A 15,199-nucleotide genomic window follows, 5' to 3' on the forward strand; every position below is an offset into this window, starting at 1 on the left:
CCTCTTGCACATACCAATCATCATCACAGCTGCACAACGAGAAGCATGCCATGGTTTTAATTTTATTTATTAGAGCATTGGTTGGGAAAAAAAAAGTTGGAGGAATCATAAATTAAGAAATATACAATCAAGTCATTATGAAAAAATGGTATGGCATGAATTCCCATGAAAATGATGTGCATACGCACAGGCATCCAGGTATATCTTAAAAATTTCCTGCTTCACATGTAAGGTGACTCAAATATCATTTTTTGTTACTTTGCTCGAAATGATATAAGGGCAAGCTTTCACTGGTATTGTGATTCAAAAACTTCAAACCAATCCTCTATTTTTATTGATAATGAAAACACAACCTCCTGAGATAAAAGGCAAAAACATATGATAGAAATAGGCTGCCTAAGAACTTAGGAGGAAACAGGGGGAGTGCAGAATATATAACATAAACAATTAAGGATACTAGTGTTAGACTAACATGTGCGCATACCAGAAGTACAAAAAAATGCTGCTATTGGCCTATACCTGGTTAAAGAGTATTCATCTTCGTCGGTAGCTCCAATTGTGCCATATACCTTTTAACCAAAAAATAGCAATATCAAACAATTAGTGCAATTCTACCTTCCAAGGTGAGACATTGAGATAAACTTTTCTACAACAGAATTCTTCCACAGGTATTATGAGAATTCAGCAAAGGAAAGATTGGCAATAAAATATATTTGCTACTTACTGGAGTGCATGTTATGTGTTGGAATTCACTTTTGCAAAGGGGGCACCGATTTGTGATGGCAGCCCAGTTGTCAATGCATGTATAGCAAAACCTGGCATTTAGAATTCAGATATCTATGCATCACATTACAGTTTATAAAGGCAACAACAACAACAACAACAACAAAGCCTTTAAGTCCCAAACAAGTTGGGGTAGGCTAGAGTTGAAACCCAGCAGAAGCAATCAAGGTTCAGGCACGTGAATAGCTGTCTTCCAAGCACTCCTATCTAAGGCTAAGTCTTTGGGTATATTCCATCCTTTCAAGTCTCCTTTTATTGCCTCTACCCAAGTCAATTATATGATGTTTATAAAGGGATTTTCATAAATTTGGGAAACAAATTACTTCCTCCATTCCAAATTATATGATGTTTTGGCTTTTCTAGATACATTACTTCTACTATGTATGTAGACATAGTGTATATCTAAGTGCATAGCAAAAGCTATGTATCTAGAAAAGCCAAAATGTCTTATAACTTGGAATGGAGGGAGTGCTATATTGGTACTTATGCTGATGCAAGTACTTTTCTAAACTTCTTATATTATGCTACATAAATTAAGTGCCAAGAGAATAGAATGAATGGTTACTAATCCAAAATAAGAGCATGCAACTCTAGCAGACAGGAACATCATTTGGAACTGAAGTGTTTGACCTTCAAATGTAATAGGCAAGACAAAGAACTGAAATAAGCAAGTAACGGTGGATTATAGCCACAGACAGCGCAGGATCAAATGAGAATGACAAGCTTAGCTTAGGTATCAGGACTACAGATTTTATTATCGAATATGATCTGCCAATAATATATATTCCAAGTCCCCAAGTAGTTAAACAATGTTGATCCTGAAGAACTTAATGCAATATGTACTAACAGGAGGTGATGAATCAAATCCTAGAAACTACAAATATGCAATCGAAGACCTACCAGTGTGAGCAACAATCCAAGACTCCTCTGTCGATGATGATGTCTCTACAAATGCCACAACTCTCATTCTCTGATGAAATTTTTTCCTGCAAAACAGTTTGATAGACCATATTATACGACAAACATAATTGTGCAAGGAAACATGGACTAAAGGTTAGTCAGCAGTACTACTGCACTAACTGGACTATGCTATTCTTACCAAGTTAGCAGCAGTACATTTCTCTTATGTTTGAACAATATACATCTACTTAAAAGATTGTCACACTACACACTTTGATCCCAGAAGAAGCAAGGTTGGATAGCAACATCTGTGACGTATAAACCAGTGGCAGAGCTCTGAGTCTGCTAAGACTAGTGCCAAAAGTAGCGCATAAAGCAATCCACCATTATTTTGGCATATAGATAGGAATTTTTTTTTCTTCATTTGTTGAGTTCAAAATTACCTTAGGTCATAATTTACAAGCTACAACCATTATCACATGGTGTTTCTTTAGGTCCTAGGCAACTGATAACGCCAACAAAAAGCTCCAACCTAACCGAAAATAGATACCTAGTAAACATATCCACTACAGGAAGATATTAGTTCGACCATAATACTTTGGCGCTCGATATTAATCGTAAGAACACTTAAGATCACAACAAAAATGTATTGTAGCATTAAGCAGTTGATTTCACAAACAAAAGAGCTGGTTTGGAAATGAACCAATAAACAATAAATTTACTCTTCCTTTTATTATCTAATTCTAGAACAATTGAACAAATGTAATGCAAGATGCAATATAAATAAAACTATATTTCATTTCACTGTGTGCTATTGATTCTAATAATCTAGCTTCAACCAAAATAGAAAATGGATGGGTTGCAGAAAATGGAATTCCCGTGTATAACAAAGAGATCATTGTTTGTGTGGCTTTTCATCTCTCCAATCCCCCATCACAAGGTGGCAATGTCCAAATAATTCAAAAAAAAACTTGCAGTTTGATGTAGGCATTGCTTCTTCATGCTATAACAAGTTAGCAACACAACTAGTAGCCAATGTGGTGAACTGACACAGTGACACCGTTCCATACCCTGCAAGCAATCATGACCTACTCTATATAACAAACGAATCATGGTCTGATTGAACAACAAAATATACATTCCAAACATAGGGAAGAACGATAGCATCACAGCTTCCGGGAACTACTATCTGCATAGCATTAGTTCATACCTCACTGAGCAACTCAATTAGCAATACCAGCAGCCATTAGCATGACAACCGAAAAGGAAATTCAGCAACAGCAAAGCAATATTCACTCCACTATTTCACTAAGCACAAGTAAAAGCTTTGAAGGTGCACAGTACCAGGTCTTCCATCTGTCCCAGAGGTCCGCTCGACTGTCCATCAACATCCATTTCCCACGGGAACATCTTGGTTGAGCTTTGGCACGGCAAAGAAGGCTACGAGCACAAGCCAAAATCAGCAACTATTCAAGCTGAGTGGAGCCTCGCAGTATGATCGCTTGCCACTGGAATTAGGGTAACCTGGAACCAATCAGAGCCTGGGTATCACCGGCTCCGGCGAGAGGGCAGCCCTGTCAGCAACGGGAAGTTAGATTAGATGAGTATCATGTCGATCCTTGTAGAAAAAAAATCAGATCATCATATTCTGCATATTTGGTAGCACCTAATCGACATCTATAGCACATTCGTCACAACCCTAGAAGCTTGACAGATGCTAAAATTCTCACATGGCAGGGATGCACTCCATGGCGGAGTTGGTGAATCTTGACACCTAAGGCCACTACCTAAGCGCCTAAGCGACCCAAACCAGGCCCACATACTGTTGGTTCACAAAAAGTGAGGGATAAAATGCATAATTTAGTAGATATCTCAAATCCAAGCATAATTGTATAACGAACTCGGTAAAACTTAATGTGGAACAACATGAGGATCATTTAGTACATTAGGATCATATATCTTATTCCTACTGATTTCGGTTGCACCGACATTTGCATTGCTAGATGTCGTTCCTACTAATTCTGGTTCTTCTACTATAATTCTGATTTCGCTTATACAGAAACAGAAGGTTGGCTTGGTTGTACAATACTACAATAGGTGTAGGAGCAAGACAGAAAAGGATTTCAGTGTCTTTATTTATCTTCTTCGTTGTCTAATGGTCTGTCTACAAAATTCAGAATAAAACACAAGTAAAACAAACTGCTTGTTAGTTGCTACAAAGCCACAAACAAATAACTATGGAACTATGCAAAATCGGAATTGAATGGAACTATGCAAAATCGGAATTGCAAGATTCAAGTACTGGAACAACCTACTGGCTGTATTACGTTTTTTTTTAATCACTGTCGTGCGCCTCAGGCACTTAGCGCCTGTGCGGCTGTACTTGTGCCGCCATGCGCCATGCCCCGTGTGCTGTTGCAGCAGCGCAGGAGGTCAGGAGCGGCTGCGGCTGGCCGCCTGGCCGCGCCCACGCGGCGCACCGGCGCCGTCCGCCCGGAAGCCCAGGCCCTGTCGACCCCTCCTCGATTTGGCGCCGCGCCGCCCCCAGTGGGCAGTGGCCCTCTCCTCGATGTGACCGAGCCGCTGCCTGAGCCCCGATGTGGGCGCGCCGCTGCTCGATTTGGACGGAGGCCGGCGCTAGCGTCCAGTTTTCTCCGGCGCTACGCTCGATTCGGCGAGCTGCGGGTGGCGTGATGCTTAGCCCACGGCTAGGGCCACATGGACTGGGATGGAGCGGGGTGTTGGGCGGCGTCGGCGACTCGGCGTCCCAGCGACGCCGCCGGTCGTGGCTTCCTCCAAGAAAAGGGGGAGAGAGGAAAAAAAAAGTAAAATGCCGTTTCGTCGTTGGGCCATATCATCTCGATCGAACGAACGCTCGGTCCAACCCAGACCTGAGGGCATCATGACCCTGGGCCTTGTAGAGGCCTAACCAAACCCATCCGGCACTCAAAGTCGAAGACATCGTGGTATTTCCGTTCCTTCTATTCTACAGTACCTTTTTCCTCCAGCGAGGCATTATTAATCGACTGGCAAATATGTTCCTACGTTGCAACGGGATGTACTGCTTATGAACTTTACACACATAACCTATTATATGATAACCTGGCGGTTAAAAAAAGAAAGATAAAAAAAGACACATAGAAATATTAAAATGAACACAAAAGCATGAACGAAAAAACCACTGGAACATGGAAAAATTTTAAACAAAAAGAAAAAGCCATTGTTCGCCTAAACGGCCATTTAGCCCGTTTACACACCATTTAAACGCTACACGATGGTACACCGTTCCGTTTAATCGGTTGTTTTGACCGTTTAAATGGCCGTTTTCCCGTTTAAACACCCATTTTGCCCGAATAATGGGTTAAACGGTAGGTGATCGACTGTTTACCGTTTAACGTTTAGAATAACACATAATTTATTTTTGGAAAAACAGAAAGTTAGCTGCACTCTTGCAGTTTTTATGACATCTTCAAAAGGACACAACAATATGCTTGTGCGGGACATTCTTCAATGCGCAGCACAATGCAAATCTAATTATTGGGTCTTAAGTAAATTACCCAAATCTTATGAAGTTACCAAACTAAGAATATTCCAAACATTTCATTACAACTACCAACCTGCACACGCATCACACTCATCGATAGATTGGGTCAAGCAGGAGCAGAAGCAGAAGCAAGCAAAGCATATTGAGGGGAGAAAGCGACAAACAGTCATAGTTGGGGATTGGCAAACGTTGGCGTCAACAACTGTACATGGGAGGTGCTGCTATGCTGGGACATGCTGCCGAGGAAGAAGTAACCACCAGCACTGCTCATCGCCCTCCTCTCACAGTCTCACCTCTTTTCCCTTGCTGCACTGCTCCCTCCACCTCCTCGACTCTCATGGAAATCCTCTAGATTATTAGGTGTACTGGGGCGACCGTGGTTGCCGATAGGAAGATGGATGGCAGTCAAAAGCATCCTCGTGCTTTTGAGGAATCTCTAGCCACCTCCCTACAATTATAAAGTCCCCCTTATTCTCCAAGCACTAGGAATCCTACAAAGTCCGAGGCCTCCTTTAGCAGACGGCCATTCACCCCTTTACCACTATCAGATACCTAGTGTCATGTATATGACTGAAACTTCCACATGTAATAGGTAGCATACTATACAATGAATCCAAGATGTAAATTAATCGACACAAAGAACAAAAAAATTATGTCCTTATGGTTTAATTAAGACTTTATTATTTACTTGATACTTTCCATCAGAAGCGTAAAATGGTTATTCCTTGAATTGATTAATACTGCATCAAATGCTTTAACCATCTGAACCTCATAACACCCGGTAGTAGTTCACCACCAATTTCAGAAATTCTAGCAGTGCATCATCTGAAACACCTTGAGGAACACCACCTCCACAAGATGGGACCTCCACAAGGAGGCGAGCACACTCCACTTATTGCGCATCCGCACGCGCCGAGGCCGCCCAGGGCGTTGCGCGCCATGCCAGGGTCAGCGGTCTCCTTCAACCTCTCCAACCACCACAACTCGCAGACACGGCCGCGCTGTCGGGCGCCGCCGCTAGAAACCGCCGCTGCTGCCCCGCGCTGGCAAGACTCCGCACGCTGCACAACGCGTTCGCCGCCTATGTCGTGCTCGACTCCGGCGTCGTCAGGCCCGTGTGCGCATTGGCCTCCCGCACGCCACCGCACCCTTCATCCACATCTGAGCTAGCTCTGGAGCTTCGCGGGCATGCCAGTGATGGTGGTCGTCGGAGCCGGAGCTTCGTAGCCCCCACATCGTTCTCGCCTACAGCCCGCCGTGTCGCCCTCCAGCACCGCCTGACGCATAGGCCTCCCGCACCACCCGAATGCAGCCCATCGTGCTACCTCCCCCTGCGCCTCCACAGAGTCCGCTGCAGTTGCGGAGCCCTTCCCAGGGCCGCCAGAGCTGCTCCACCCTCCCCGCGCTGCCATTCCCGAGTCTACCGTCTCCGCAGCCGGCCGCTACCCATGTCGAAATTGCACCAGACTCCGCAGCCACCCTATCCTCCGTTCCTGCTCATGTCGAACTCAATCGCACGCACAGATGCACCCCATGGGCCGCACGCACGAACGCCCTTGCCTGCACATGCTTCGCTGCTCCGGCCATGACCGAGGAGGCGTAGAGGGATGAGCCTGCGTGTTGATGGCTGATGCGGGTGGTTGAAGGAGGACCTGGCTGGTGGGGCCCACATGTCACCAAGTGAAGGGAGAGAGAAGCAGCAAAGGTCTTGAGAGCACTGCCACGCTGGCTGACTACGTGGAGTGCCACGTCAGCGAAAATGGCAAATATTTAGGAGTTTTACTGTTTTTGTGTGGCAAATATGTAGATGGTCGTATAAAACTGGCAAACGGAGGAGTGCCATCCGTAACGATGGCAAAAACTTAAAAATCCCCTGCGCCGCCGGCCGTCGCTTTCTCCCTTTCTTCTGTGCCGTCGGCTCCCGGGTGTCGCACGATGTGAACCGTCGGGTCCGATGCGCTCCGCCGCTATGCGAGGAGCCGAGGAGAAGAACAGGGGCGCAGACGAGCAGGACGCGAGCGAGGCGGATGGTTGGGCTAGACAAAAGCGAGTGAGTGGGCCAGACCCTTAGGTCAGAATAGAATGGGCCAGACGAAAAACGGTCCAGACAAAAAGAGGCTAAAATTTTGCCTTCTATTATTAGGGGTCGATGAGATCTCCCCTCAAAAAAAATAATCCATGAGATTTTTTGGAACCGTATATAGGTTTTTTATAGGTAGCGGGTGAGGATATTATTATTTTTATTTCATTCAATACAAGTAGACTTTTGGAAGGATAGAGATATAAAGTTCATGAGTCATGATAAAAAAATCTCATAGGTCACCGGAAAAAACTGAAACTTTTATCTTTTATATTATGCACTAGCAAACATGCACGTGTGTTGTAATGAGAGACAAAAAAAACTATCAAACGTTTATAGTAAATTATGACTATAGTCTCTAATTAAGTCAGTAGAGTGTGCATTGCCCACATGTCAAGATTGATCTCTTTCTTTTTTTTAAATATACCGGGAGCACTGTCATATCGTATAAGAACTTAAGCGGGCACCCATGGTGACCGCGCATTAAACACGGATGAGACTGGCCGAGCATATTCGGAACATGCCTATCAAAGCACAACTCACACACATCACATACACTACTCAATACATGCTTGGTGCTCTCTAAGAAAAGACCTACGTGTTCTTGCAAATTAAAAATGCGGATGTGTTAAGGATTGATCTGTCTACCGATGATCATGACGAAAAACTTCTATCCTTTTTACATGGCAGCCCGTGTTTGGGATGCAGAGATACATTTATTATATTATTTGTGTGAGAGCATTGTATTTATTAGACCGTGAAATCGGATTAGAACTCCTATATTGATAAAAAAACATCACGTCATATGGTGAGACATACATTAATTAGGTATATAAGAGTCATTTTTTTCTTATCTCGATTGAGATTTTTTTCTAGTTAATAAATTCTAGTTCTAACTAATATTTATTTAATGTAGATAGTTAGGTCTTCATAAAATCTAATGGCACATATTATTTTTTTAGTTGCTCTCATTTATCATTAAATCTAGACTGTTAGGTCATCATAAAATTCAACAGTGTATTTTTCGATCAATTTCATAACTTCTAGACGCTCTCGGTGGATGTGGGGGCTTCTTTTAACATTGTGTCTATTATCAGGCTTCAAGGAAAGTTTGTCATAGAACATATCTGGAGTTGACAAAAATAACAGCGTGGCTAGAGAAAAAACCTAAGAGCCATAGGTTGCAGCTTGTAGCATATTTTTTGGTTTAAATGGCGAGTTGCTCCTTTGCAAGGTGAGATTGTCGTCTTCGTGAGGAGAAGCAATCGTTTGAAGTTTTGATTTGCTCCGTAGCGTCCGATATTTATACAGGCTCGTCAATACTTGTTATAGTATTATATACGAATTGCTTTTTCCATTATTAAAACTTGTTTTTTTCCTCTCTTTTTTTTGCGAGATGAAACTTGTTTTTCCTCACACAAGAGTATTTAATTGTCTTTTTTTTTAGGATCAAATATGGACAGCTAAGACTCGGTGTGTAGATCTATTTAGAATTTAGAATTGGAGCATACTACATGTTTCAATAGGAGTTTGGCTTTAGAATTCTTGTTCAGATTAGTTAGGATCGGAAGGATCTATTTGAATTAGAATTCCTAACTATCTAGTTTACGTTAAATACATGTATCCAATATGTCATATAAGACAGAAGAGTTGTAAAGAGACGAACAAAAATAGTTTCACATTCACGGAGTTAGTCAGGAGAAGATGGACCAAAACAATGGGAGAGCAATTTTGGCTCTTTAATATTAGGTATAGATATAGATATAGATATAGCTATATTTTTCTACTCTAACGGTGTTTACTATTAAGGTCGTCTCTAATAGTTAAGGTCATCTCCGATAGTCTAACCTAGAGCTAGCTGAACAGTGCAAAAAAAAAAAAGAAGCTAATATAAAGCTAAGAGATAATCTCACGTGTTTCACAAAACTTGCTCTCTCCCCTCAACGTTTGCTACCTTAGAGCTAGTGCTAACATATATTGTTAGGATACCACCAATGATAACTCATGAGCTAATTCTAAGTATATTATTTTATATTTTAATAAACGAGAGAGAAAATCTAGCTCTTGATTAAGAGTCAGTCTCATGTGCACACTCCACAATTATACAAGGCTATCATGTTGGGCTATTTATAGTATGAGTTATGTATTAAAGTAATATCATTAGAGAAATTGTCTTAGAGCTAATAACTAACACATACTTTTGAGGGTGCCCTTAGGGTGTGTTCGGTTCTAGGACCGAATAGGGATATCCCAGAGAAAAATATTTAATGAGGACATCACTCCATATACAAGGCCTGGAGGATCAGCGTGGACAAGTCATAACAGAGACCCACTAATCCAACTTAAGTTGGAGTCTATCTTGGATTTTAGGGGCAGTCCTAGTTAAAAGCGTTGCCCAGGAGACAACCAGACTATTTTTACATTCTATGTATGCACGGGAAGCTAAAGAGATAACTATTCCAATGCCACCAGTCTCACGTCAAAACTCTTTCTAAACAGGAATCATCGAAACAAGTGGATGTCCAGAATCTGCCAAGACGATGCATCTCCTTCTTTGTATTTTGGGCCCGTTGGCCCGTGAATCATGTTGGAGCCCATTAGGGGCATACACCCTCCAAGACTTTTTACAGTTCTTGGTTGTCACTTGCTTAGGGTTTGGGTTATGTTGAGTTATAGTTTTCTTCATAGCACTTGTAAAGACGAGTTGGATTGCTATAAACCAGGGGCCCCCAAGACGACATGGACGACCTCGGCCCCTGTCGACGCGAGCTCAGCTTTGGCGGTGACGTAGCTTTGGCGGTGACGTGGACGAAGCCTCGCCCAAAGCAAACTTAGCCATGGCGCATCTGATATTTTGAAGGAAGAAGCCGTATATAGAGGATGACATATGTGCCCCACCTAACAGATGTCCAACAAAGTGATGTTATTCTCTTCATCTTCATCGCTCCGACCAAACGTGCAGCAAGTATTCCGTATATCCTATTCGATCTACGTGAGAAGATCTCTTCTTAAACCGAAATACCCTATTCGTCCGAGTAAACACCGAGATGAAACCAGCATATAAAACAAAATTAGAGTGGATCTATCCTGTTCCTCTCATCCTAGAAGCAAATCCAACTTCAGAGACAGCTACGAGAAGCGTGACGTCACGGGCGGACGTCGAGCTGGCTCCGCGAGGTCCACAGCGCGTGCCGTAAACCAAAAAGGAATAAGAATATCTAATCCAACACGGCATCGAGGTTGTGTCCGTCCGTCCGTCCAGCCGAACCCCAAGACGGGCCCACCCGCCATACACAGAAAGTATTCACACACGTGCCGGTTTGGAGCCGAACTGGCACCGCAAGGAAAGGGCTGGGCAAGCAACGGCCGCCGTTCCGATCCGCGTGCTCCGCTGGCCCCGCTCCACCTCGAGCGAACCGCACCGCCACCCCGTACGCGTCCGCGACTCTCTCTCTCTCTCCGCGTGGCGCAGCCGCCAAGTCAAGTCTCCTCCGCCTCCGCCGCCTCTCCCGCTCCGTTCCGTTCGCCAGCCAACCCCAAAACACCCACCCACCCACCCTTTCCGGTTCCGCTTCGGCGCTTCCCTTGGTTGCCTTGCTGCTTGCCCCCAACCAAACAATCCCGAGGGCCTTGCTTGGCCCTTAAGCTTTCGGCTCGCCGTCAACCCTCGCCGGGACTCTTGTTTCTTTTTTCCTACTACCGGCGGCCAAGGTCCGGTCTTTCAATTCGGTCTTTCTTCACCCGTGTGTGTTTGCGGCGGAGGCGGCGATAGCGATGGGCGCCGCGCGGGGAGAGGAGCAGGAGCAGGAGAGGGAGTGCGGCGGCGAGCGGTACCCGTCGTGGTACGTGAGCCGGGAGGAGATCGAGCGCGGCTCGCCGTCGCGGCGGGACGGCGTCAGCGCGGCCAAGGAGGCCGAGCTCCGGGCCACCTACTGCTCCTTCATCCGCGACGTCTGCATCCGGCTCCAATTGTGAGTGATCGATCGGCCTCTCCTCTCTCCCCCTTTTTCCCCAATCGCGGTTTGGTCGCTGGTTTTGGTTGGTTGGCTGCGTTCGGTTCAATCTGCTATTGGTAGTTTAGAACTTTATTAGATGATATTATTATGCCGACGACAGCCGCATTGCATTGTGCTCTGCTCTGTCGGTCTTTCACTGACCAAAGAGGCCCTCTTTCTGCCGTTGCAGGCCGCAGATTACAATCGCCACGGCGATCATGCTCTGCCACCGCTTCTACCTCCGCCAGTCTCACGCCAAGAACGAGTGGCAGGTAATATATGCGCAGTATAATTATATAATAATGCTTAATGCATGCCTACTTACTTGCCTGTTGCCCTCGTGGCAGCACCTACCCAATATTCCTCTGAGAGGTTTTATATGCATCCTGCACATTGGTCTCTGGAGTAAACAAGCACTGTTAATTATTGTTCCTTTGCTTTATGAACATAGGGTATACTGTAACCACTCGGCAAAGCCGCAAAGAGGGGTGATTTTCTCCCCGCCCGCCCCCCCTGTATATACATGACCTGATTTATGTAGATTACGATTGGTAGAGAATGTATAGCACTTGCCTTATCTGAATCCACCAATTCAGGGGTCAAACCGTTATTTTATCACTAATGAATTATGACCATTCATCCTTAAGCTATTTGCTTGCCATATATAATGTATATATAAGTGCATCCTTAAATGATTGGAGTAACCGAAGGAGCAATTTTAATATATTTTTTCATATATAAGAAGCTTGGCCTTCGCTGCAATAGCTTTCACATTTCAGTAAAATGAATCCTGTACTTGCCTATTATTTTCCAGCAGAGCCCCTAACTAACTTTTTCCCTTCATTTTCACGGAGAGATTAACTAATTTCTTTTTCTTGTGTAGATACTTTGAAAACATTTTTCGTTATGGCTATCACACCCTAACATTACCTGACTATGTACCTTTGGTGGGGGTTAGTCGAGGGTAGTGTGTGTCATAAGAAAAACACACAAGTGTGGGTCTACAGATATATTCAAGGTGGCTTCATGTAAAATATGTCCACATGTGTGTACTTCACTCGGGTACACATTAAATGGTGTACTGGTCGCTCGGGTGGTATAAACTGCCATGATGCTTCTTTTTTTTAAAAAAAAGAAAAGAAAAGCTGAAACATGAGTTTGTAATCGTTCCTGAGGAGTCGAGCAGTTTCACCTTCACAAATAAGGGGTCTGGTTGTGAGTTTTAGTTAAAGCAATTTACCCGGAGCACCTAAATTGCAATCGTGGACGAAGGTGTGGTTCTTTTGGAGCAACTTTATCGAACTTGAAGCAGCACTTTCTAATAATACTCGTATCAGTAAGTATTAGCAACTTGTTGTACTACTATCTAATTACTTCGTAGTAAATTGTATCGAATTTAGGCTCTACATATTATTCTTTGGCCCATGAATATATCTCCCCTAAAATACTGCACACACTTGAGTGCTCTATTTTCAGCAATACAATTTTTTACCATTTCCTCCGTTCTCTTGGTTTGCTAACAGTTGAAGATTACTTACCAACCCTCTGTGTTTTTCAGACTGTTGCAACTGTTTGTGTATTTCTTGCTTCAAAGATGGAAGACACACCTTGCTTATTAAAACGCGTGGTCATTGTGGCATATGAAACAATGTACCAGAAAAACCCTGATGCTGCTAAGAGAATCCACCAGGAGGTATCTAATTTTCTCCTTGACACTTGGCCTGTTTGCTTTTCTGATGTTTGATTGACTTATTTACTGTGCAACTTTTGTTTCCAATGAGAAGCAGGAAGTTTTTGCAAAGCAGAAAGCGCTGATTTTGGTGGGGGAGACACTATTGCTTTCAACCATTAGGTTTGATTTCAATATACAGCATCCTTATGAACCACTAAAGTTTGCTCTGAAGAAACTGGGGATCGTCCATAAGGAACTGAGACAATCTGCCATGAGTCTCATTAATGATACGTAAGTTATTTGAGCTATTCTGTTAAACATTCTTCTTGGAATTGGCAATCTTGTTTTTTTCTCCCCTCTGAGTTGGTTCGACACTTATACATGCAGGCTTCCAACTACTTTAGTTGTGCAGTTCAAACCACACTACATAGCTGCTGGATCACTATGCCTTGCTGCCAAATTTCACAACGTCGATCTTTCCCAGAATGAGATAATATGGTGGCATGTGTTCGATGTTGCTCTAGATCCGTTGAAAGGTACACAGCAGATGAAGTTATTTTCTTTTTATCATTCACTGAGCTATATCAGTTATGTATTCTCACTACCATCACTTTCCTGTCATGTCTGACAATCAAATACATCTGCAGTTGTTGTGCAGCAAATGTTTCAGTTATTTAAGAAAAGAGCCCCATGCTCCATGGGTCCTGTTATCAAGCCAGTACCAACTTCAAGTGTAATGGATAAACATCAGATCAAGCCGACTCCAACTCCAGCTCCAATGGATAAGCATCAGATCAAGCAGATTCCAACTCCAGCTCCAATGTATAGACATCAGATCAAGCCGATTCCAAGTCCAATGGATAAACAACAGAGCAATCTAGCTCCAACTCCGATGGATAAACAGCAGATCAAGCTGGCTGCAGCTCCAGCGCCAATGTATAGACATCAGATCAAGCCGATTCCAACTCCAATGGAAAAACAGCAGAGCAATCTAGCTCCAACTCCAATGGATAAACAGCAGATGAAGCCAGCTCCAACTCCGATGGATAAACAGCAGATCAAGCTGGCTACAGCTCCAGTTCCGACGGATAGACGGCGGTTAGTAAGCGCCCCAGTTCCTGCTCTGAGGCACACACAATCTTCAAGGAGAAGTTTTAGCAATAGCAATACAGAAGCTTCTAGTTGTGTGACTACTAGCAGTTCATTTAACAAGGATTCCACAGGCAGGTCACCAAGGAAAGAAGGGAATTGGTACCGAGGAAAGAATGAAGAGAATCTGTATTGGCGAAGACACATAAATCATAACTTGGAGCAGAGGTTAGAAGAACGGTCTAATCAGAGAACTCTGAAGTCTGATCTTGCTTACCTTGTTCGTAGTGGACCAAAGGATACAAATGCAACAGAGATCAAGAATCTGACCAGACAGAAGAGAAGAATTCAAGAGGTTGGAGGGCTCCCAACTCCAGTTTATATGTCTGATACAAACGCTTGGAAGCAAGTTAGTGGTGTAATTGTTTTTGAAACAACTTCATCTCGGCAGAAACAGAAGGTCGAGAGAAGATGAGCCATAGGAGTTGCCATTTTTAGTTGGTATATACAGAGACTCGGGTCTCTACTAGACTGCTACTTTGAGATAAAGGTATCTAATGTGGTGTCTGTAAATTAAGTTACTCGTGCACATCAAATGCACCCAGCTTGCACTGAAATGCCATATTATCTCCATGTACAAGGCTATTTAGTCTTATAGAAACGAATGGATAGTGATGGAGATAGCTGATTTTGGGCACCTAGTGTCATCTTTTATTTTAGACTGAGCTGTGTGGCTCAAACAAATTTTGTAGTGTATATATAATTTTGTAGCAATGTCCATGTGTATATTAGGTCGGTGTTCTAATTCTGTTTACATTTTCTCAGATCGTCCAATGCTATGTACACTGTGGTTGTCTTTCCTGCGAGTTCTCACTTCTCAGTTGGTATTTTTGGTTTATCCTTTTAGTGCCTCAGTGAAAATTGCTATCCGTTTGAAACTTCTCATGTTCAACGAGGAGATTGATAGTGTTTTGGCCGTCGACATAATTACCAACTTAGTCAACTCAAAACATAGAGCTAGGGAATAGTGTTGTGGACATGCAGATGTAATATGCTTTAGAGAGCCTGATTTATACAGAAAGAACAGGCAGATTTTGTACAGCCTGATGGCATAGTGTTAGCCATTGTTGTATTGT

General features: G+C 43.4%; 1 protein-coding gene across 3 annotated transcripts; it reads left to right on the top strand.

The window, feature by feature from the left end:
* Positions 1-10,808: 10,808 nt before the first annotated feature.
* Positions 10,809-14,921, top strand: LOC136471037 (cyclin-T1-1-like). 3 transcript variants are annotated; one of them, XM_066468768.1, is made up of 6 exons: positions 10,809-11,278; positions 11,493-11,574; positions 12,861-12,995; positions 13,087-13,265; positions 13,362-13,510; positions 13,622-14,921. In XM_066468768.1, the coding sequence occupies exons 1-6, from the start codon at positions 11,082-11,084 to the stop codon at positions 14,536-14,538; spliced, it is 1,659 nt and encodes a 552-aa protein (XP_066324865.1). In that variant the 5' UTR covers positions 10,809-11,081; the 3' UTR covers positions 14,539-14,921. The 3 variants fall into 3 exon arrangements, with proteins under 3 accessions (XP_066324865.1, XP_066324866.1, XP_066324867.1); XM_066468769.1 differs by having other exon boundaries at positions 10,810-11,278; positions 13,090-13,265; XM_066468770.1 differs by lacking the exons at positions 10,809-11,278; positions 11,493-11,574 and adding an exon at positions 11,591-12,638.
* The last annotated feature ends 278 nt before the right edge of the window (positions 14,922-15,199 follow it).

This window comes from Miscanthus floridulus, chromosome 8, assembly GCF_019320115.1.
Source record: "Miscanthus floridulus cultivar M001 chromosome 8, ASM1932011v1, whole genome shotgun sequence".
NCBI lineage: Eukaryota > Viridiplantae > Streptophyta > Magnoliopsida > Poales > Poaceae > Miscanthus > Miscanthus floridulus.